Below are 23,244 nucleotides of genomic sequence, written 5' to 3'. Positions count from 1 at the left end.
GTTCGAGAGCCCTGCTCTTTCTAGTTTCCTAATGAAAGCCATGAAAAAAATTAGGCAAAATCTTGGGGTAAGGTCAAATGTAGGAAATGACTCCCTAGTGATGGACTAGGAATTATGATAGCCAACGCATTCACCCCTACAAAAACAGACTTCTTATTCTAACTAGGATAAATCTTTCCTTGTCCTGTAGCTTTGAGAGCTTTAGCAGACTAGAGATTGCATGGTGTACCTTTTGATTCATAGCTCTGTTATGGCCCATACTCCTACATTAGGTCAGATGGTTAAAGGGTAAATAAACCCTATAAATAACCTGACAAGTGAATATACAATACCAACGCTCAACCGCAGACTCAGCTTCCCGTGGCTGAAGAACAGTGCTCTTGCAAAGAGGTTCCTACACTTAAAGGGTAACTTCACTTTCGTGGGAAAAAAAATTGAAAAAAAGATAGCATATACATTTGCGACACAAGTCATATTGTAATTGAATGTATAGAATATCATTGTAATTTGCATTGCAGTTACAATAAAGTATCTTATCTTAATATTATTAAAATGTACCTTTCCTTTTCAATCAGCAGCTCTGTAATTATCTGTAAAATGCAATGCAATATGGCTACCTGAAGGTGTGCTGTACACAGATGATGTACAGAAATCGCCCCCAGAAACATCATTTTCTGCTTGTGTTTCTGACTCACTGATATTCTCAGAAGTCTGCACTAGGATACAAATCATATTTCAGGCATCTCTGCACAAAAATGTCATGTTTGTTGAGATACTCCTTAAGGGAAATCCCATCTAAAGGGATGCAGACCCTGTAATTTCCCTCATCAGAGCTCTGCAGGTGCAACAACTGATTGATACTTAGGAACCACTCACATTCCCATTCATTTTGCACATGGGCACAGACAAACATTCATCTCTTTCTTCAGAGTAACAAAAGATAGGAATCTGCAACAAAGTTTGTTAAAAGCCTTGTAATGTATATAGATCACCCAGAAGGGAATGCTTTTTTCTCAACAAAAGTAGAGTTATACTATAAACAAAGTAGTCCATAATACAATTAAAGCCCCATACACATGGGCTGAATATCAGGTGGTATCAGCCTGTTCAATAGAAACCGGTCAAAGTTCGGCCCATGTGTATGGCAGCCAGTTTGACAGAAGCCAGCCGAATGTCCGACTTCTGTCAAAGGGGAATGACCGCAAAAAGTTTGCCAATCAGCATCCAATCAGTGCTGAGTGCCAATGGCTGAAAGCGCTGACCAATCTGTTCTAGTGGGAAAGCCATCCCCGTGTCAGAATAAAATAGCTCAATGTGGAGATCAATGTACTAAAGTTGTTAGTACAGGATCTCCTCCTGAGCTCTCCAGTTTTTTTTGTTTAGCCCGCTGGGTTCTGTACTAGGCTTAAGACAGCACTGATCCATAAAAACGAGAATCTTTATTGACTACATGTAAAAACCCATTAATAGTACACTAACATGTTTTGGCTATTACAGCCTAGCTCATAGCACCAGTATCACCAGAGGTCAGATGTAGAGAACTACTGTCCCCTGATGGACGAGGAATTATGATAGCTAAAGAATTCACCCCTACATATAGACCCCCTCTTCTAATCAAGATAAATCTCCCCCTGCCTTGTAGCCTTGAGCTTGACCAGCCTAGAGATTGGATAATGTACCTTTTGATCCATATTTCTGCTATGGCCACTACTCCTATGTCGGGTCACATGCTTAAAGGGTATATAAACCCAACAATAGCCTTTTTCTATTTGTTTCTTTTTGGTCTGGTAAATAAACTATTGTTTATTCCTTCTATTTGTTCAATAAATGCAAGAAATACCTTTTGTCTTCTTGTGCTGAAGTCTTATCAATTGCATTGCTTCTAGCTATCTTTAAGGACTATAGAAGAGAAGAGGGAAAGATTTCTGTAGACCTGTCCTAGGGTGTCAATGCTTCTCCTTCTAGATACAGTAGGGTTAGTAAGCATTGTCATCCTAATACAGAAAGTGTGTTAATGGCAGGACCACCGGGCGAAAATAAAGGGGGAAAAGCCTGAAAATACATCCATAACCCTAACACATGGAGTGTCCCAAGTTAAATTCTGTGTTTGTTTTTGTAGCTAGGCTGAAGCCAATATGAGTTGTGTTTACTTTTCCTTTGCTCTACAGGCTTTTTCTAGGTTCAGGGCATTGATTGCTGCTGCCTATTGTTAAGGGGATCTTCACTAGTTAGTTTAAAAACCAACAATGTCTGAATTGTCTGAGTATTTATCTACCCCAACAGTCACTAAGGGATTTGATCCAGTGGTGTAAGTTGGGGGAAGCTGATAAATGTCTGAAACAAACCTTTCAGAGTGCTCCTTCTCTTCTGGCGGATGCCTATGCTTAAGGCTAAGCAAAATTTCTGGTTCATGGAGAGCTGGGTAATAGCTGCTACCACTGGACGTTGCAAGAAGATCTCATCACTCGAAACTCAAAGTACTAGTGGCTGCTACTGAATCATCTCTAAGAGGACCTAACTGATTTTGGAAAAGAGGGATCTATTTCAACCTAACCAAGACTTTGACTACATAGGGGCTGCCCCCATAAATATTATAAAGTAAGGGAGGTGTGGTGTAACTCAACCCAAACTTTAACTGTTAATGGTTGACACCGTTTTTTCTTAAAACGAAGTATCTGTGGGAGATTACTTTGGGGGGTCATTCTGCATCACCCTTAGAAGATGAGTGCTACATATTCAATAAGCTAAAATTATATCCATCCTTGATCCATGTGCAAAGTACTTTTATGTACCTGTATGATGAGCCCAAGATGACGAGGGTGACCTTTTGAACAACTCCAAGCACCTGTGGAACTGCTTTCAAATGAGTAAAACTAAGTACAGCTTATGGTACACCAAGAATACACTGGGTTCAGTTATGAGCAGAGTTAAGTCACAAGTTGATTTCAGTAAACCCAAAGCAGGAAGGCACCAAATTGTAGGCATAATCAAGGTCATGAACAAGCAGCAGTTGATAATGTGCAGGAAGTGAGATACCAAATGGATAGGCAGAATCTTAGTCAGAAGTCCAGGTCAAGAGATGAGCCTTAACCATAGGAAGGCAAGGATAATCCAAGAGCAGGTCAGGTGAAAGCTGGGTTCATAACAAGTTCAAGCACAAGTTCAGGAATTGATATATTTAAGTCAAGTAGAGAATCCTAGGATTTAGATAAAGTACAGTTAATTTTACAAAGATAGGTTGATTAAAATATATTCTTTGGAATTCCATCATTGTGCATGATTCTTTGATAAAAGGGTTTTCTAAATTGAAATCTATTCTTTGGAACTCAATCATTGCGCATGAATCTCTGAAAAAATGTTTTTCTAATTTTTGAAAGAAAGCAAAAGAGCTGTTCCTTATACAGGAATTTACTCAGATAATCTGACAATTCTGATACAGGCAGCCCCCGATTTACAAACAAGAATATAGGTTCTGAAGGTTTGTTATTAAAGCGGGGCTCCACCCAAAAGGGAAAGTTCCACTTAATGGGGAGCGGGGGACCAGTCCTTAAAGGATTGGCACCTTTGGGGAGCGGGGGGGGGAGTACCCGAAATTGACAGTTACCTGCTCCCACTTCCACCTAGGAGATCAGAAGCAGAAGTTGTCCTCCCCCTTTCCTCCCCATAGTCTTGTGGGACATGTGACAGGTCCCAGAAGACTATGGGAAAATTCACAAAGTGCAGCACTACTCGCACATGCACAGTGAGCACCCGACTGTGAAGCTGCAAGCTGTCACAGCCAGGTGCCCACACTGAAGATGCCAGTGCCAGCAACACAGGGCGGCCTGTGAAACTGGCTGAGGGGGAGGGCACCGCGGGATTGAGGGGCAGGTAAGTGTCCGTTTTTTAAAAGTCAGCAGCTACAGTTTTTGTAGCTTAATTGAAAATGGGCATTTGACGCACACCAAGACAGGGCTAAAGTGGTCTATGCTGCAACAATTGAGGATAAGAATAGACCTTAAAAGGAGAATGTGCATGTAATCATATACATGTGTGCAAACACAATAAATAGTACCGTCCTTAAATGAGTAGTCCTTGAAGGAGTTCTGATGCACCACATAGGGGCAGCCAGCCAATAACGAGCTAAAGTGGCCCTCTAGGAGATCAGGAAGAAAGAGGGTGGCACCCTCTAAGTGCATTATAAAAAACTCTTTAATTTAATAAAAATAAAGTAATACAGGCCACTCACAAAGGATAAAGAGAATAGCGCTTGTGGTCCAGAAAACCATCCTAGTGAAGGAGTATGGAACCTTTAGGCATATGAGGAGATCCAGTGTCTGGCGGCGATGCTGGTGGCTTCCAGCATTTCCTCCGAGTTCCAGGATTCCCTCAGAGCAAAGAAGACATCACTTCCGGTCACGTGATAAGGGGGTTGGCGCGCATTTGGAGCATGCGTGCTTCCTTATCAGGCCGTTGAATGGCTGTGGCTTTGTCTAAACAACCTGCACATTCCTGGGCTGAAAGCTCTGACCTTGAGGACAAGATGACAGCTGGAGCTGAAGTTTCTATCAGTGTTGCACTGATATAATTTTGGATAGCATAGGGAAGGGTTAACTGGCCATGCAGTGTTGTGGAATTGCTGACAGGTCTGTCGGATAGTAGGTGGCAGCATGAGGTGAGCAGTAAGATGGTCCCTCAGGGGTTTCTGGAACCAGAGTGACGTCTTAAATACAAGTTGTATGTAAGTCTGATGTTTGTAACTCAGGGACAACCTGTATTTGCTAAAATCACTGATATGTCTAAGACAGGGGTAGACTGACAACTCATGGGGCCTCCGAGCAATAGGGGATCATGGGGCCCCTGTGTCCTTGCCCAAACTCAAAAAAGCCTATGAAAAAGGTACCAGGGGCATCTCATGGGGCCCCCTACTGACCCCAGGCCCTCGGGCAGTGCCCGAGTTTCCAAATGGTCAGTCCGCCCCTGGTCTAAGAGGATTAGCTGAAACATAACTATTTTAAAACAGTAATAAATTGTAGTGTTAGCTCACTGTACAAATACATTTGCAATAAAATTAAGGTGGGCATTGATAAAGTACCCAGGGGCGGACTGACCATTTGGAAACTGGGCACTGTCCGAGGGCCCAGGGTCAATAGGGGGCCCCATGAGATGCCCTGGTACCTTTTTCATAGGCTTTTTTGAGTTTGAGCAAGGACACAGGGGCCCACTGATCCCCTATTGCCCGGGGGGTCAGTAGGGGGCCCCATGAGACGCCCCTGGTACCTTTTTCATAGGCTTTTTTGAGTTTGGGCAAGGACACAGGGGCCCCATGATGCCCTATTGCCCGGGGGCCCCATGAGTTGTCAGTCCGCCCCTGAAAGTACACATATATATATATATACTGTATGCCAATATAATAAGCCCATAAACATTACCATAGCACAGTCAAGTGCATATTTAGCAGTGTGCACTTAGCAATGTGCAGTTGACTTTGGTTAAGTACCAAAAACATTAGAAGCTGCAGTAACCATAGGCATTGACACACCAATCCTCGACCCTGCCAGTCCTTACCCTGAGCAATCCTCACCCCCTTAGGAGCACATTGATGTGTGCTTTGGAACAGAAATTTCATAAATGAACAACAGGTGTTCTATAGTAACAAGAGGTTGTTAGCATGAAGCCTTTTTTTCGTGTGTGAATTGCTATCATAATTTTGTCTTGTCTTTTTTTTTTCATGATGAATTCATTTTCTACACACTACTTTGCTGGAAACCTTATACAACTACAAAGAGGAAACTTGTTTTGTCTCTGTGACTGTTCTATTCCAGAAAGCCGTGTAAGTCCGGATGCAGACATACTCTGGCTAGGAAATAGGGGATAACAATAAAAAGGGGTGAAGTCAGTCACAGGGGAGCAGGAGAAAGAATATAAATCTATAAGCAGATGCCGCATTAGACACATCGTGACCCAGCCATCTGTCCTGCCTTTTAGTAATGCTTATTCCCCTCACGGCCATTTCAAACTCCATTAACAACTGTCCTCTTACCGCAATACATTACACAGCATTTTACCTTGTGGCCGTAGTAAAGTGATCTCATGTACGCTGCAGATGCTGCACTCAATCAGCCTGGCCTTGATAAAGACATTGACCAATATCAGTTTTCATTAAAAAAACTGGGGAAAGGGAAGCGTAACCAGAACAGAAAAATAATTAACCATAAGAGCTCTTTACATTGACTTATAGATTTTTCTAGTGATTCAGCCTTATGAGCTAATTCAAAATGGAACTACAGGGGTCGTTTTAAGACTCAAGTGTTTTTCTTGTTGTGTCAAGTTTAACGGTCATTCTCATCCGAGACTTAAAATAAACTGACATAAGTGAAATGTTTATTGGATGATTAATCTAGTGCTTATATCCCTTACCTGAAATGAAACATTTATGTAGAAACGGCAGAAAAAAGAAGCATTGTATCCTTTTGTAGCACTTAGAGACTTTTTGGAAGGCTCTATTGTTTTGTGCATCAGCAGAATACTAATATTAATAATATGGCTTAGGGGTATTGGGAACCCAGTACAGTGTTTTTTGACATGGGGTTTTGAATACAGAAACCTGATTTCTACTATAAGTACCCATGCTACCTTTTTAAGTATCATCTCAAATACGTATCAATCTCATGACCAGGGGAGTATTTACCATAAGGCAAACAAGGCATTGCCTAGGGTTGCATTTTTCAGGGGGGCAGAGGCATCTTTCAGAGGGGCAGCAGCATTTTATAGGGGGGCAACTGCATTTTTCAGGGGGGCAGTGCCACCCCCCCAAAAAAAGGATAGCAGAAGAGACACACACAGCATGGGGACCAGGTGGGATCTGAGAGGCTGCGGGCTGTTTGATGGTGTATGCAGAGCCTGACACTTGCTCCCGGGGATGTCTGGAGCTGTGAAGGTGAGTGTCTTCTCTCTCGCTGGGGTGGGGGGGTTATTATTATTATTATACAGGATTTATATAGCGCCAAAAGTTTGCTCTGCTCTTTACAATATAATGGGAGACAATACAGCAACAATACAGTTCAATACAAGAGAGATAGGAGGGCCCTGCTCCTTGGAGTTTACAATCTAGGAGGGAGGGGCTAGTGGTACAAAAGGTAGTAACTGTGGTGGATGGACTGGTTGGAAGAGTAGAAGATCCCATTATTAGCTGAGGGCAGGATAGGCTTCCCTGAAGAGATAGGTTTTCAGAGATTGCCTAAAAGTGAGCAGAGTAGGCGATAGTCTGATAAATTGGGGTAGAGAGTTCCAGAGGATGGGGGAAGCTCTGGAGAAGTCCTGGAGATGAGCATGAGAGGAGGAGACAAGGGAGCTAGAAAGTAGGAGGTCTTGCGAGGAGCGGAGAGTATGGTTTTGGTGATATTTAGAGAAAAGATTGGTGATGTAATTTGGAGCAGAGTTATAAATGGCTTTATATGTTATTGTTAATGTTTTGAATTTTATCTGTTGGGCAATGGGAAGCCAGTGGAGGGATTGGCAGAGAGGGGAGGCAGATACCGAACGGTTAGTAAGGTGGATGAGTCTGGCAGCAGCATTCATGATAGACTGAAGAGGGGATAGCCTGCGATTAGGTAGGCCAATGAGGAGGGAGTTACAATAGTCAAGGCGAGATATAACAAGGGAGTGAATAAGTTGCTTAGTGGTTTCCGAGGTTAGGAACGGCCGTATCTTGGAGATGTTGTGGAGGTGAAGTCTACAAGATTTGGACAGTGATTGGATTTGGGGCTGAAAGGACAGATGGGAGTCTAGGATTAGACCTAGTACCCTGGCATGGGGGGTTGCCAGTGTATGGGGGGTGATGGAAGTGGAAGGCTCTCTCGGGGTCCGGGGGGGGCCGGGGTGTTGTTGGTCAATGTCAGGCTCTCTTTGTGGGGGAGGGGGGTGTTTGTCGGTGTCAGGGTCTCTTCTTGTGTGTTGCAGGGCAGCATGAAACCTAAATACACCACTGCTCATGATAGCTAACTAGCCCTAATGCTTAACAACTTGCCGTCCAGAGGATTTACTCCCCTTCCTGACCAGGCCATTTTTTGCGTTATTGCATTGCGCTACTTTAACTGACAATTACGCGGTCATGCAATGCTGCACCCAAATTAAATTTGTGTCCCTTTTGTTGGTCAATGTCAAGCTGTGAGGGACCACCGAGCGGCACCACTAGCACTCCACTGGTCAGGCGTGCCCAGAGCGCGGAGTCTAAGCCCCAGGGTACTTGTTCACCAGGGCCCCTGATGGTGGGGATGGACTTGTAGTACCCCGAGACCAGGTCGCCTCTACTGAGCACACCTGTCAGTGGTAGTGGTGTTCGCCAGGGGCTCCAACCAGGGAGAGCCAGATGTGAGGAGGTCGGGTGACCCCGATGGGATGGATGGATGGATGGCTGAGCAAGTGCGTAGTCAGACAGGCCGAGTCGGTATTGTAGAGGACGGTAAGGTACAAGGGAGCAGGCAGAGAATCGTCGGGTCACACGCCAGGTCAGCAGCAGGAGGTCAGATCTAATAAGGGGCATCCAGGGAGAGAGGTCAGGCAAGCAAGGGTCTGGGCAGGAGAAATCAGCAAGGTCAAAGGCAATCCGGGTCAATAACTTACTAGGCACAGGTACAGGAACACAGGAAGCAGGTAAGACCAGAAGGCAACGAAATGACAGCTCAGGGACCTTTAAATATCCCGCCCTGCGCTGCCATTGGTGCCCAGCGGGCGGCCGCGGCTTCTACTGCGCATGCGCGAACTCGAACGCCGCGGCCGGCCCGGACCTAGTGCCCGTGTACTGGGTGGAGCAGTGCGCCTGCGCCGAGCCCATCGCGGCGGGGATCGAGGAGATCCCTGACATTGCCCCCCCCCTATGGGCAACCTCCGGATGCCCACCCGATCTCTCCACCATGGGTGATCACGAAGAAACCCCCGGACAAGCCTAGGTGCATGGACATTATGGGCTGGTTCCCACGAATTGTCCTCAGGGCCGTAGCCCTTCCACTTGATGAGAAATTGGGTCTGGCCCCCCCTTCGTTGGCACTTCAGGATTGCCTCCACCTCGAATTCTTCTTCCTCTTCAACCGTTACGGCCTCCGGGGGCCTGGATTCCCGTTCCGGGAAGGCATCAGGGACTACTGGTTTCAACAGGGACACGTGGAAGACAGGGTGGATCTTGAGTGTCTCAGGGAGAACAAGTTCATAGGCCACCTCATTGACCATCCGTTTGATGCAAAAAGGGCCTATAAATTTAGGTCCCAACTTCTTTGACGGGCAGAGCATCCTCAAGTTTGACGTAGCCAGCCAAACCTTCTCTCCGGCCTGCAACACCAGATCCCCTCTTCGCTTCCTATTAAAAGCCCTCTTGTAGTCTTCTTGGGCTTGACGGATGGCTTCCTGTAGTTTCCTATTGTTGGAGGTGAAGAAGGTCAGTGCATCCTGTGTCGCTGGAATCGGGCATTCCGGGACCAAGTCCGGGAGGAAGACAGGATGAAACCCATAGTTGGCAAAGAACGGGGACTGCCCAGTTGCTGAATGGCAAGCGTTGTTGTACGCAAATTCTGCCAAAGGGAGGAGTGGCACCCAGTCGTCCTGAGAGAATGATGTGTAGCATCGAAGGTATTGCTCCAGGGTCTGATTGGTCCTTTCGGTCTGGCCATTGGTCTGAGGGTGAAATGCCGAGGAAAGGGACAGCTTGATATCCAGGGCTTTGCACAATGCCCTCCAAAACCGCGAGGTAAACTGCACCCCACGGTCCGAGACGATGTCTTCGGGAACCCCATGCAGTCTAACGATCTCTCGAATAAAGACTTGCGCCGTCTCGGCTGCTGATGGGGTTTTCCGTAAAGGGATGAAATGGGCCATCTTGGACAAGCGGTCCACGACCACGAGAATTGCTGTGTGGTTCAGTGAAGGTGGAAGCTCGACTATGAAGTCCATGGAGATTTTCTGCCAGGGTCGTTCAGGGATGGGCAATGGACGTAGCAGGCCCCACGCCTTATTCCTTGAAGGCTTGTTCCGCTGGCAGATGGCACAGGAGCCCACGTAGTTCTTACAATCCTTGGCCATGTCCGGCCACCAGAAGGAACGTCGGAGAAGTTCCAGGGTCTTGACCGGCCCAAAATGTCCTGCCAGTGGATGGTCATGGCAATGTCCCAAGACTAAGGTTCGGGCATCCTCCGGCACCACAATCCGGTCCTCCCTCCATAGGAGTCCCTCCTTGTTCTGGAAGGGGGCCCCATCGGAGGTGGACATTGCTGTGGACGCTCTCAGGATCTCGGAGTGAAGGTTTGTCTGAAGGGCCAAGAAATTTCCTGCAGGAAGAATAGTGTCGGGCACTGGAATCTCCTTGGTGTCCTCGTACATGCGTGACAACGCGTCAGGCTTCGTGTTTTTCGAGCCGGGCCTGTATGTGATGTGGAACTGGAACCTCGAGAAAAACAATGCCCATCTTGCTTGTCGTGGGCGTAGACGTTTGGCCGTCCTCAGATATTCCAGGTTCTTGTGGTCCGTGAATATCAGGATGGGGTGGGAGGCACCTTCCAGCAGGTACCTCCATTCTTCTAAAGCGGTTTTGATAGCCAGTAGCTCGCGATCCCCAATGTCGTAGTTCCTCTCCGCAGGGGTAAGTTTCTGTGAAAAGAATGCTACTGGGTGAAGTAATTCCTTGGCGCCCTTCCGCTGGGAAAGGATGGAGCCAACCGCGTTTTCAGATGCATCTACTTCTAAGATGTAGGGCAGGGAGGCGTCGGGGTGACCCAGAATGGGTGCTGAGGTAAATAACCTTTTTAGTGCTTCAAAAGCTTCCTGTGCCTCGGGCGTCCATCTGAATTGCGTCCCAAGCTTGGTTAACTGAGTGATGGGGGAGACCAGACCCGAGAAGTTCTTGATGAACTTCCGGTAAAAATTTGCGAACCCAATAAAACGTTGGACACTTTTCCTGTCCGTGGGTTCAGGCCAATCTAGGATCGCTGAGACCTTCTGAGGGTCCATTGCGACCCCCGTGGTGGAGATAATCAGACCCAGAAATGTAACGCTAGCCTGTTCAAAGCAGCATTTCTCTGCTTTAGCGTACAACCCGTGCTGCCGCAACCGCCCCAACACCTTTGTTACATGTACCCTGTGCTCCCCCAGGGAGGATGAAAAAATCAAAATGTCGTCTAAGTAGACGATGACGAAGATGTCCAGGAAGTCCCTAAAGATGTCGTTTACAAAGTGTTGGAAGGTGGCTGGCGCATTGCACAACCCGAAAGGCATGACCAGGTATTCAAAATGGCCGAAACGGGTGCGGAAGGCCGTCTTCCACTCATCCCCCTCCCTTATGCGAACCAAATTGTAGGCTCCCCTTAAGTCCAACTTGGTAAACACTACTGCAGCTTTTAGGCTCTGGAATAATTCAGGTACCAGTGGTAATGGGTAACGATTTTTAATGGTGACCCTATTCAGCTCCCGATAGTCAATGCATGGCCTCAAAGTCTTGTCCTTCTTTTCTACAAAGAAGATCCCTGCACCTGCTGGGGAAGTGGAGGGACGGATGAATCCCTTTCGGAGGCTATCCTCAATATAGTCCTTCAGGGCCCCTAATTCTAGCTCAGAAAGGGGAAAAATTTGCCCGAACGGAATTTCCGAACCGGGCAACAGATCAATAGGACAGTCATATGGGCGGTGGGGGGGTAGAGCATCTGCTCCCCGTTCACTGAACACATCAAGAAACTTATGGTAGGCTGCAGGAATCACTTGTTTTAGGCTGTCCTCCCCTTCAGAGCACAGGAGGACCTGGGGGACCTCCGGGCCCGAAGTTCGACACAGTTCCCGACAATATGGGGAAGGGAACGAGACAACCCCAGTCTCCCAGTCAATTTGGGGGTTATGGGCCCGCAACCAAGGGAGCCCCAGAATGACTGGGAAAAGGGGTGATGCAATAGCATCCAGGCGGAGGAGTTCCTGGTGCTGACCGGCAATGGAAGTCACAATGGAAGGAGTCTCCTGGTTAACCACCCCTGACTTTATCCGGGAACCATCAGCCAAAAAGATGTGAAACCCCTTCTCCTTTGGGCGGAGGGGAATACCCTGCTGGTGAGCAAAATTGATATCCACAAAACAGCTACATGCCCCCGAATCAACTATGGCCGTCACCTCCACGGTCCTTTCTGAAAGCTGAAAGGAGAGGGGAACAACTAAGTACTGGGACGGATTCATATTGCCAACAGATAAAGAAGATGAGGTGAACTTACTCAGTTTCTGCGGGCAGGAACGCACCATGTGACCAGCTTCGCCGCAGTACAGGCACAGATTCTGGGAGCGTCTGCGCTGGCGTTCCTCAGGTGATAGTTTAGGCCGAGCCAGGCCTAGCTGCATGGGTTCGGGAGCATCTTCAAACGGCAGGTTCTGGATGCTTGGCCTAGTATGTTGACTGGATCCCTGAAATGACCCCCAGGGATTTCCGCGACCCTGACCAGACCTCTCCAATCTGCGCTCCCGTAGTCTACGGTCAATTTTGATGGTGAGTGCAATCAGGTCTTCTAATGTCTCGGGCACCTCCACCCGGGCGAGCTCGTCTTTCAGAGCCTCTGATAGGCCCATACGAAACTGGTGCAAAAGTGCGAACTCGTTCCAACGAGTGTCACCCATCCAGCGCCTAAAGTCAGAGGCGTATTCCTCAGCCGCCCGCCGACCTTGTCGGAGTGCGTATAATGTGGCCTCGGCCGAGGCTGCCCGTTGTGGGTCATCATATAAGATGGCCATAGCGTCAAAGAAGCTGTCGACCGCAACCAGGTGAGGGTCATTGTTTCCCCTTAGTCGGTGGGCCCAGTCTTGGGGTTCACCCTGCAACAGGGAGACAACAAACCCCACTTTCACTGATTCCGTCAAAAAGGTCCATGGCTGCAATTCAAAATAGAGCAGACAGGAGTCACGGAATGACCGAAAGCGTGTGCGATCCCCATGGAAGCGCTCGGGTAAGGGTACTCGGGGTTCCGCCATAGGGAGTGATGTGGGAGGCCCAGGAGCCGGCTCATGGGCTGCTGCGACCGGTGGTGCAGGAGCCGGGGCCTGTGAAACAGGAACAGATATGGTGCAGGCCTGAAACCGATTCTCGATCTGCAGACATCTGTCCTGTAATGTGTTTACAGCTTGCGTCAGGGTAGCCAGGTGCCTGCAAACCTCGTCCAACGGGGAGAGTCCTCCTCGAGGCTCAGTCATGGCCTTCTGGTACTGTGAGGGACCACCGAGCGGCACCACTAGCACTCCACTGGTCAGGCGTGCCCAGAGCGCGGAGTCTAAGCCCCAGGGTACTTGTTCACCAGGGCCCCTGATGGTGGGGATGGACTTGTAGTACCCCGAGACCAGGTCGCCTCTACTGAGCACACCTGTCAGTGGTAGTGGTGTTCGCCAGGGGCTCCAACCAGGGAGAGCCAGATGTGAGGAGGTCGGGTGACCCCGAAGGGATGGATGGATGGATGGCTGAGCAAGTGCGTAGTCAGACAGGCCGAGTCGGTATTGTAGAGGACGGTAAGGTACAAGGGAGCAGGCAGAGAATCGTCGGGTCACACGCCAGGTCAGCAGCAGGAGGTCAGATCTAATAAGGGGCATCCAGGGAGAGAGGTCAGGCAAGCAAGGGTCTGGGCAGGAGAAATCAGCAAGGTCAAAGGCAATCCGGGTCAATAACTTACTAGGCACAGGTACAGGAACACAGGAAGCAGGTAAGACCAGAAGGCAACGAAATGACAGCTCAGGGACCTTTAAATATCCCGCCCTGCGCTGCCATTGGTGCCCAGCGGGCGGCCGCGGCTTCTACTGCGCATGCGCGAACTCGAACGCCGCGGCCGGCCCGGACCTAGGGCCCGTGTACTGGGTGGAGCAGTGCGCCTGCGCCGAGCCCATCGCGGCGGGGATCGAGGAGATCCCTGACACAAGCTCTCTTTGTGGGCATTGCGTTACTTTAACTGACAATTTGCGGTCATGTAACGCTGCTCTCAAATGAAATTTACGTCATTTTTTTCCCTACAAATAGAGCTTTCTTTCAGTGGTATTTGATCGCCTGTGCGTTTTTTATTTTTTGTGCTATAAAAAAAGACTGATTATTTAGAGAAAAAAAACAGTATTTTGGACTTTTTGCTATTAAACATGTCCAGTAAAAAAAAATTTAAAAATCAAATTTCATCATAAATTTAGGTCAAAACGTATTCTGCTACATGTTTTTGCTAAAAAAAAAAAAATCCCAATACGTGTAAATTAATTGGTTTGCATGAAAGCTATAGCGTTTACAAATGGCAGTATATATGCTTATTTATTTATTTTTTTACCAGTAATGGCGGCGATCAGCGACTTTTAGAGGGACTGTGGCGGGCATTCTAACACTGGGGGGAACTGACTTAATGTCATTGACATCCCCAGTGACACCAATACAGGGATCAGTGCTAATAAAAAGCACTGACACTGTACTAATGGTACTGGGCAGGAAGAGGTTAACATGTGGGACGATCAAATGGTTAACTGTGTGCTGTTTCACAATGGGGGCTGTGTGTGTGCTTCACTAAAAGCACACTGCTTTGTATGGCTCTGCTATGCAGAGCCATACAAAACAGTGTACAGGAGCTGACAGGGGAGAGATCTGTATTGAGATACTTGGCAATCACCGGGTGCCAGCAAGCAATCGGCAGCGCAGGTAGGGCTTGTGCGTGCCCCCTACCCAGAACTGCAAAATCATGTATACATACGTGTTTTTGTGCACCCGTGCCGCCTTGTAGCAGTATTTCTCCTATAGTGCAGCTCAGAACTGGTTAACAGGTACTTTAAAGTGATATTAACCTCCCTGGCGGTATTCCCTAGTGTAGCTCGGGGTAAAGTTTCAGCACCAAAAGCGGTAACCTTGAGCTACACTCGGGAATACCCTGCAGTGTTGCTCCGGGATCTGTTCTTCACTTACCTTGTCCTGCGCTCCTGCGATGTCCGTCCTGTAGTGTCCCCGGCAACGTCCTCCGGCCGATGCTGGCATCTGTCTTCCGGGTTCTGTTCCCTGCGACGTCAGGACGTATGGGGGACGGAACTGGCGGGAAATTTGAAAGTTGTAAAATTGACATTCACTAAATTCACTAAAATTATATAGTAAAACATTACTGTATCAAACCATTTCACATACATTTTGTCCCGAGTGCTTTGTCCTGTGCCCTGCCTGCATTTTTATTGTTCTTTCTGCCTGGAAACTGAGAAACGTCCATGGCTTCCAAAAAGCGTCCCTTTAGGTTAAAAGCGGTTTTAGACCGGCTAGAGAACAGCGATAGTAAATCAGAACTACTTGCAGAATTGAGTGATAATGATTTGTGGGGATATTCATCATCAGACACTGAAAACGATTTTGCGTCTTTGCTCAGTGATGTGCGAACTTGGCGCTCTAGTTCAAATTTCAGTGTTTTTGGTTTGATTATATTATTGAATTAAATTTATTATTATTATATTATTATTTTTATGATCAATTATTAAATTATAATTTATGATTTCGTGTTTCAAATTTTAACATACCCGGGATGTTTACTAGACTCTTGTACGGACAGATTTCAGTGAGTTATTCCTAAAAATTACAGGCCTACAATAAAAAAATACATATTTCCATGCAAAAAAAATGTACCGCTTTGAGCACAGAAATATGGACATAATCAGACCGCTAGGGAGGCTACAGTAGTACCCACTTTGTATATTTTTACCTACAAGTAACATTGCACTCCATCCCGTGACTCCTGTGCACATGTGCGGGAGTGACATTAACGCAGCCCAGCTAGTCAGATGGCTGGAGCTCGCGAACACAGAAGGAAGACCAGGTGAAGATGGAAGCCTCTATAGCGATGACAGCACGCCGCTGGAGGGCTTCGTTGTAAGGTAAGTTTTTTTACCTTGCAGCAGATTTTTTTTTTTTATAATTTTACTACCGCTTTAAAGGGTATTTTTCTTTCTTTTAAAAATAAAAAACATGTTATATTTAACTGCTCTGTGAAATGGTTTTGCACAGAGCAGCCCCAATCCTCCTCTTCTAGGATCCCCCACTGGCACTCCTGGACCCTCCCTCCTTCTAAGGGCATATCTCTGGACCCAAACATATCTCTGTCACCCTGCTTGTATAAAGGTAGAGTACACAGGATGTTCAGCAAGATTTTTAGGCAAAATCAAAAGGTATTTTTTGCACTTGTTGATAGAATATAAGAAAACACTTTTAATGGTGGTGATGCCACCAGAAACCCATTGTATTGTTGTTTATTGCTGTGGTTGTTTGCCTTGGGACATTCCATTGTTTCTCCCCAACCGGATATCCTATGTACTCTCCAGAGCCTCAGGATATGCACAGCCAAAAAGGGAAGCCAAGGGTACCAGGACAGCGACAACCAAAGGAAATGCTTCAGGGGTGCAGCCCTCCTCAGACTGGGAAATCAGCCACTGGATAGAGAGAAAACAGGTGGCGCACACACCTAGTGCATTATCCAAGGTTTATTGTAGGAGTGAAAGAATAATAAAGACATACTCACAGATGAAGCATGTATCTAAAAAGCATAGAAAAATGATAATGGCCACAACGGCAGGCAAGGTGTTCTCACTGTCAGTGCGGTCAAATGGCTGATGCGTTTCGGGAACTAATCCCTTTCCTCAGAGCTAATGACCAAGCTCTGATGCTGATGTATGATGAATGGAAAGTAAGAGCCTTGCTGTTGATGATTTGACCGCACTGACAGTGAGAACACCTTGCCTGCCATTATGGCCATTGTCATTTTTCTATGCTTTTTAGATACATGCTTCGTCTGTGAGTATATTTTTATTATTCTTTCACTCCTACAATAAACCTTGGATAATGCACTAGGTGTGTGCGCCACCTGTTTTCTCTCTATCCAGTGATTGTTTCTCCCCAGCCTGTTTTTTGCTGCACAATGTTGTCCCCTGTTAGGTACTCCCTAATTCCCCCTGCTCTCTAGTCACTTGTTGCTATTTTTGCCATCATGGAGTATAGAGTTCTCCCCATACAGATAAGAGGAATAGTGTTACTCTTTCACTTTCAAGAAATGCACAGAAAACATCCTTGTAGTATGCAAATTTTGAAACAAATGACACTGAATTTCGCTCTGCATCTTCTTGATGAGTTGACATTGCCTGGGAATACCACCAGATCAGCAATTTGCCATACTGTCTGCACAGACTGGGTCTCGAGAGATATGTTCAATTGCATAAATAGAACAAGTTCATCGGTAGGGTTTTTATACACTTTAAAGTGGTTGTAAAGGCATAAGGTTTTTTTTTTTTTTTACTAAAAAACACCTTCTGCATGCAGTTTCTCCAGTAGCCCCCTTAAATACATACCTGAGCCTGATCTCAATACAGCGATGTGCACAAGAGCCAAGGCTCTCTTGGCTTTCTCTTTCCTCATTGGCTCAGATACAGCAGCAGGAGCCATTGGCTCGCACTGCTGTCAATCACAGCCAGTGACAAGGAAGAGGGGGGGCAAACTGAGCCCCGCTCTGTGTGTCTTATGAACAAGTGGCTTGCCCTGGGAGCACTCCGGTGTGTTCACACCTGAGCCTTGTTCTGTGTTGCCAAGTCCTGCTCTGTGTTGCTGAGCCCTGCTCGGCTTGCTCTGGGGGCATTCGTGGGGGGATAGGGAGCCAGGAGCATCAGCGGGGGACCCCAGGAGAGGAGGATCAGGGCTGCTCTGTGCAAAACCAATGCACAAATCAGGTAAGTATAACATGTTTGCAAATAAAAAAGAAACAAATACAAAAAAAAATTACTTTAAATTATACCTAAAAACACCACTTTTTTTTGCTTTAGATAGATTAGGAATTAACAGCTTGGATGGAGTGTAAGGGGTATATGGGATGCCCAACGAACTGTAGAACTTGAGGATGAACTTCTTAGCAACTATGCACAAAAAAGGTGGACTTGCAAAAATATAGCACTGTCTCTTTTTGCTGTACCTCCGTATACCCAAATGAATCCTCCTCTTCACTCAAGAGCTTGCAGTTAAGCAGTCCCGGGTGAAGATTAGTTGTATATTGACCTCTCTCCTTATTCAGTCCAAGGGGTGTTGGAGCACTCACATTGTCCTCACCTGTTAGCATGGTGCATTGGTGGATGCACTTCAGGCCTTATGCTGGGCTGGCTCCTTCCCTGCTAACAGGTTTTCTTCTCCAGGAGATGTTGGCAGTAGAGATCCTCCTGTCCAGCAACCAGCCTGTAGGTAGGCTCCTTTCCCTGGGGCACCCTCCCAAGCTCTACACTTCAGCTTTCCTCTCATTCCATCTTCCACCCAACTCCCCTCTTTCCCCAGAATCTGTCATTGCCCTGGTCACCATGCCCAGCCTCCTGCCTTAGCCAAGGTCCCTCAAACATGCAGAGCTGGGCGTCCTCCCCTCCTCCTCCCCTGTTACAGAAAGGTCTCCAGTTTCTGAAAGGGTGGGAAGGCTCCAGAAGTCCTGACCTGTAGAACCTCCCAGCCTGTCCTGAGGTGAACTCTTGCCTCACTGACTCATCCCAGGCTGCTACTCAGCCTCAATTAAAAAAAAAGATACCAACAAAATCTATATAGCTAACCTGGAGGGAGTTACATTTATAAAAGGTGAAAATAAAGCATCGAGAGTCAATACATTGCATATGTTCCGGTGGTTATAATAATACATATGATGTTGAACTTTAAAAATGGCAATGAGTAAAGAACAGTACAGTAATAATTGGAACAAAAGTATTGGAATCAGAGACAGTGGATAGGCTGAATTGTCATAATCATAGTGTTAACACGGGATTGTCGAAATGACTGAACACTCCGAGTTCTGCTTTCCTTCTCCAATTTTTTCCTTTTTTTATTTTATGAAGGGCAAGTGGGCAAAAATGAATGTAGGTAATTATGAGTAGAAATGATAAAAGAAAATAAGGCCCAATGGAATACAGGGGAAAGATTGCTATCATAATTATCTGTGGATCTGGTTAAAGGAAATGGAGATGGGGGTAGGGAGGGTGCCTGGGGAGACAGTTCAGAACAAATGGTGTATCAGATAGTATTTTAATAAAAGTTGTAGACTTAAGAAGATTAAAGATTAATTAAGAAATTACATTAACATTTTAAAGAATGAATGAGGCATTAGTAAATGGCTTTACATCTACTTCAAGTATAAGTATAACATTTAGGAGACACAGCTTGTGAACTCCAATTTCTGCTAAAATTAGGATGCAACATGGGACTGTACCTAAAGGTGGTCATCAAGGGATAGATGTCTAAACAAGAAGTATAGATAATAAAACATTGTTCGAAAGAACTCTTTATTTCCCATATGTAACACCTACACAAGTCCAAACCTGATAACATCATTGAAAGCAATTCCTAAAAAGAAGGTACAATGCTTCCAAAGACTGGACAATATATAAGCATCTTAAGATATAGGCGTCTATTTTTTTTTGCATATCAATTGCTCTTTTACGCATATTTAACCTGTATTTTAGTCTGGTGCATCTTTATAAAGAAAACAAAGATATTGAATATTTTAAGTGAACACAAAATTTCTCCTATGGATACAACAGATTTTCCAGTCTACTTTGGGTTAATTGAAAAGTTATTCTGGACTCCCAGTGACCCCATCTGATTAGCATTCTGTGCTTTTAAATTTGCAGTACACATGTGCAATCTGCGGAATTATCCATCTGGCTGATTTAGGTAGGAACTATCATCAATAAATCTTTTCCGGCACCAACATGGCGGAGAGGACAGCTTTACAGAGACCCAGAGCCATAATAAATTACTATTATATCTGTCTGGAAACAAGGAGAGTCGCAGCTGAGTGTTATACTCTATCCTGCTTAACCTGTCTAGTCTAGGTTTTTCATTTATTCTGGTATATTAGCATTCTGCACTTTTAAATTTGTTTGCCAAGTCTTGTACTTGATTCTTAGGTTTATCTACAGTATAGCTGCCAGCTATTCTTGATTTCCAAGCCCACCTGTTTTCTCCTATAAGCAAAATATCTATCTTAAATGAACAGCCCATTTAAAGTTAGAAAAAAAAAACCAAGCCTTTCATAAGTTTTGTTTTTTTGTTTTGTTTTTAAATAACAAACGTGTCATGCTTACCTGCTCTGTGCAATGGTTTATGCACAGAGCGATCCTTATCCTCAGAGCGATCCTTATCCTCCTCTTCTAGGTTCCTCACTGGAGCTCCAGGTCCCTCCTTCTTGACTAGTACCCCCATAGTAAGCAGCTTGCTATGAGGACACCGGAGCAGAGACATACTGGTCTATGTGCCCATTCATGGAGCACGGCTTGGCCCACCACTCTCTCCTCATTGGCTCCCTGGCTGTGATGGACAGCCAATGGCTACCACTGCTGTCTCAGCCAATGAGAACGGATAGACATAGAACTTGTGCATATTTCTTGATGTGCATGAAAGCTTGAATGCATGAAGGTAAGAAACCTTGAGCCTTTACAACCACTTTAATGTGTATTAAAGCTATATTCTAGACATGAAAGACACAGAATTATGCAGTGTATTATACATGAATGAATGCCTTTTAAAGCAGTGATTTGAGTTTGATTTGGTATCAGTCTCATGAAGTTTACTGAGCAGAAGAGCTCAGACTAGAGGAAGAAACTGCATTCAACTATACTAATAGGAGGAGAGAGCATACTGACATATGAATTCACTAGTGTGCATATTCTATGCATGTTCAGATTGTGTTGGAGACCACACTGAACTGACTGAATTGGTCACTGGTCCTCGATGGGTATTTGTGTGGGTAAAAAGGAAGGACTTCCTTCCGGTGAATAGTGCCCTGTGACGGAGGGTGGGGATAGGTCCTCTTGGGGATTGGGATTCTGCCTTTTCTGTGCGACCTTACAGTCATTTCAGCATGTAAACTTGGATAAGAAGAAAGGAGCGCCCAGTGACCAGAGAGATGCAACTTCTGAAGTATGTTTCATAGACACTTATTAAAAAGTAACAACACAAACATCAAGCCAATGTTTTTTGGGGGAAATAGACTCCCCCTTCTTCATGGCTGTTGCTGTGTACTTTTTAATGGTAACAATTCCCATAAATGGCTATGTTCAATTAAGGTTTCAGAAATCAGAATGGTCGGATCATTCTGCCATTCTGATTTCTAAAAAATTGATTGAACATAACCATTCGTGGGTAATGGTCCCATTAAATAGTTCGCAGCAACAGCCTTGAAGAAGGGGGAGTCTATTCCCCCGAAAAGCATTGGCTTGATGCACGTGTTGCTACTCTTTAATAAATGTCTGTAAACCATACTTTAGAAGTTGTATTTCTGTGGACACTGGGTGCTTCTGTCTTCTTATCCAAATGCATCTTCAGATGAAAAACTGATTCCATTCATAGGAAGTTAGAGGCAGGGGCGGACTGACCATTTGAAAACTCGGGCACTGCCGAGGGCCCGGGGTCAGTAGGGGGTCCCATGAGATACCCCTGGTACCTTTTTCATAGGCTTTTTTGAGTTTGGGCAAGGACACAGGGGCCCCATGATCCCCTATTGCCCGGGGGTCCCATGAGTTGTCAGTACGCCCCTGGTTAGAGGTAAACATTTGGGTAAACATTCAAAGCAGTTTAACCACAGCTACATTTTTTAATCCTATTCCCTCCACTTTCAGCAAATGGCAATCATTTTTATTTATTTACTTATTTTAGTGGATATACCCTCCTTGGGGGAGCACAGTCCACACCTCTGCCTTTCTCATCTATATGAGAATGATGTCCTTGTTCCTGCCCAAAGCCTCCTGAAATACCCACAATATGATTCCCAGGAGGCTTCAGGGGTATGTAGAACACACTGTGTATGTGCAGTGGAACTTTCATTGGTGGGCCAGCTGCTAGTAGCTGGAAGAGACATTTGGCTCCCTGATGATGTCATCAAAGAAGATAACGACATGGGACCAGACATGTGGTGGCTTTCCATGACTTACAGCAGGACAACACTAGATTTGCTGGGCGGGTGAGTATGTGTTCTAAAGATGACCCAGGAAATCAGGTAATAGAGGAAAAAATTACATTGGGGGAGAAGGAAAGGTGAAGTTCATTATTAATCCCACATTTCCTCCTGGTTGCAGAACTGATGGGCGGAGTAGATAACAAGTAGCCATGAAGTAAGAAACCACAAAGCTGACTAGGTCTAGCTTAATTCACTTTGATAATCATGAATTGTGACAGATTTACCTTTTTTTGTCTGACATAGAAGTTTAGAGGAGAATTGCCTGGTAATGATCTATGAGTTATCCCAAGAGATCTAGCAAAAGGACTACCTCCTCACACTCTCTTGCCAGCCATCATAATTGATGCAAAAGGCAAGAGGGAGAGTTCACTGCTTACATTTGTTTAAGCAATTAGAAGGAAAGAGAGAGACTCCCTACCAGGGGCGGACTGACAACTCATGGGGCCCCCGAGCAATAGGGGATCATGGGGCCCCTGTGTCCTTGCCCAAACTCAAAAAAGCCTATGAAAAAGGTACCAGGGGCATCTCATGGGGCCCCCTACTGACCCCAGGCCCTCGGGCAGTGCCTGAGTTTCCAAATGGTCAGTCTGCCACTGCTCCCTACAGCTCAACCACGGAGGGCTGAGGCTCAAAACATAGCTGAGGTTAATGTGAAAGTTCCCTAATGCAAACTAAGTTTGTATTATGGTGTAGAAAATATTCAAAGAAAGAGTTAAATGCTAGTTTGGGATATGGATTTACATATACTTATGAAATATTTTTAAGTGAGCCCTTTTTATTTCTTTTCTGTATTTATATTTTGTATTCCAAAATATGGAAACTCCTTAGGATTAAATGCAGTCAAGTTAAACCTTGAGTATTTCATATGTCATTAATATATTTATACTATTTTTATTGGTTATAAAACTGGCCAAAACACAGATGAAAGTAAGTTCAGATTTGGCAGCACTCAGTGAATTTTTATTGAAACCTGCAGATTGTCCACAACACAAGATAAGTATGTTCTTTCCATGGATTTAGTCATCCTGCCAGCTGCATTATGCTAACCTGTAGCTAGTTATCCATTTCTGAATTAATTGGATTCATAGCATATGGCTTGGGGTAACACAGTTTAAAGACAGCCTGCTTTTTTGAGATAACAATGAAAAAGGTTGAACTCTGATGTTTCAGTTTTGGGTAGCACGTTGAAACACTCCTTAAGGTCTCCAGCAGGTGGGCAGGGGTTAAACTTGGAAAAATACCCTGATAGGGGTTTCAACCAATCCTTATTTTATCTACAACTCAAAATAACCAT

At 45.6% G+C, this 23,244-nt stretch overlaps 1 protein-coding gene across 1 annotated transcript in view; it reads right to left on the bottom strand.

Moving 5' to 3' along the window:
• LOC149465982 (protein NYNRIN-like) overlaps window positions 1-20,197 on the bottom strand; it is a 92,669-nt gene extending 72,472 nt beyond the window's left edge. Inside the window, exon 1 of the mRNA XM_089673105.1 lies at window positions 20,080-20,197. Coding sequence (XP_089529231.1) covers window positions 20,080-20,197 — 118 coding nt within the window. The remainder of the gene's footprint in view (window positions 1-20,079) is intronic.
• Between the last annotated feature and the right edge of the window lie 3,047 nt (window positions 20,198-23,244).

This window comes from Staurois parvus, unplaced genomic scaffold (genome assembly GCF_062004578.1).
Source record: "Staurois parvus isolate SC_StPar_1 unplaced genomic scaffold, SC_StPar_1.0 ptg000135l, whole genome shotgun sequence".
NCBI classification, from domain to species: domain Eukaryota; kingdom Metazoa; phylum Chordata; class Amphibia; order Anura; family Ranidae; genus Staurois; species Staurois parvus.
This window is presented reverse-complemented; position numbering and strand designations above follow the sequence as displayed.